At 39.4% G+C, this 1,344-nt stretch overlaps 1 protein-coding gene across 1 annotated transcript; it reads left to right on the forward strand.

Moving 5' to 3' along the window:
- The first annotated feature begins 204 nt into the window (after nt 1–204).
- Nucleotides 205–606, forward strand: LOC127849126 (protein nemuri-like). The gene has a single exon (XM_052381848.1). It carries the CDS (start codon nt 205–207, stop codon nt 604–606), a length of 402 nt encoding a protein of 133 aa, XP_052237808.1.
- The last annotated feature ends 738 nt before the right edge of the window (nt 607–1,344 follow it).

Here is a 1,344-nt window from a genome sequence, read left to right on the forward strand (position 1 = left end):
TTTCGTTCTTTTTTGGTTTGTTTTTTGGTTAATTCTTTTTTTCGTTTGTTCGTTTCGTTCGATCATTCATTCGTTCGTTCGTTCATGCATTTATTCATTCATTTAGGTATTGATGTTCATTAATCTTTCCATCCCTTCGTCCGTCCGTTTTTTTTCGTTACTTTGTGCGTTCGTGCGTTTGTTCATTGGTTCGTTCGTTTGTTCATGAGTTCGTCGTTTGTTCTTCTATACATCTATCCATCCATCCGTCCATACCTCCATCCAGAAAGAAACTACAGCACAAGAAAGAAAGAGAGAAAATATACAGGAAGGAAGAAAGAAGGAAGGATAGAAGTGAAGGAAGGGAAGGACGGAAGGAAGGAAGGAAGGAAGAAGGAAGGCAGGAAGGTAAGGAAGGACCGGAAGGACGGAAGGAAGGAAGGAATGACGGAAGGGAACGGAAGTGCAGTGCCGAGCGAAGAAGGGATAGGAAGGAAGGAAGGAGGAAGGAAGGACGGAAGGAGGGAAGGAAGGACAGGCAGGAAGGCAGGAAGGAAGAAGGAAGGAAGGAGGAATGAAGGAAGGACGGAGAGAAGAAAGAAAGAAAAGCAAAAGGACATCAGTTAAACTCCCAGCACGTCCCTCAACTCCAACCCACCATCCCGGCCCTCCCTCCATCCCTACCCTCCCTCCCTCACCTCACCTCCCTCCACTCCCTCGCCCAGTCCCTCCCTCCTCCTCCCTCCCTCCATTAAATGTATTAATTTTCTTTTTAAATATATAGTTGTAACAAACATACAAACTAAAAAAAAAATTAAAAAACGTTCTAAATTGAAATAGTGTAAATTACTAAAATTAAATAGAAATAACATCGGTGACGTACCATGGGTGCTTTTCACAGTATAATACAAGTTTAAACTCTCAAAGACGAGACAACGTTAAAGGCACGTTATTAAATAACTTAATAATTTATGCGCAAAGTTGGTTTCTATCACAGCACATACTACATTTGAAATAAACATTCGCTTGCAAGACATCTAATTGGACAGAGATGCAATTATATTCCTTAATAAAATACGATTTTTAGCCTCAACTTATCTGTTGACTTTTAAGTAAGATATCATCTGCCTCCATAGGATGCTTATTAGTTGTTTTATTATTTACTTAATTGTATGTGTCGTCCTCAGTTGTCTCCAGGTGTCTAGAAAATCACTTCTGTGATGTCATCTATACCTTTCAATTAACAAGTCAACGGCGCTATTTTCAGACGATTTTTTATTTCAAAATTGGATTCGATATTATTTTGGCCATGCTTTCTAAACAAACATGTTTCAACAATAAAACAGCGGAAGTCTACACTGTGTA

This window comes from Dreissena polymorpha, chromosome 10 (assembly GCF_020536995.1).
Source record: "Dreissena polymorpha isolate Duluth1 chromosome 10, UMN_Dpol_1.0, whole genome shotgun sequence".
NCBI classification, from domain to species: domain Eukaryota; kingdom Metazoa; phylum Mollusca; class Bivalvia; order Myida; family Dreissenidae; genus Dreissena; species Dreissena polymorpha.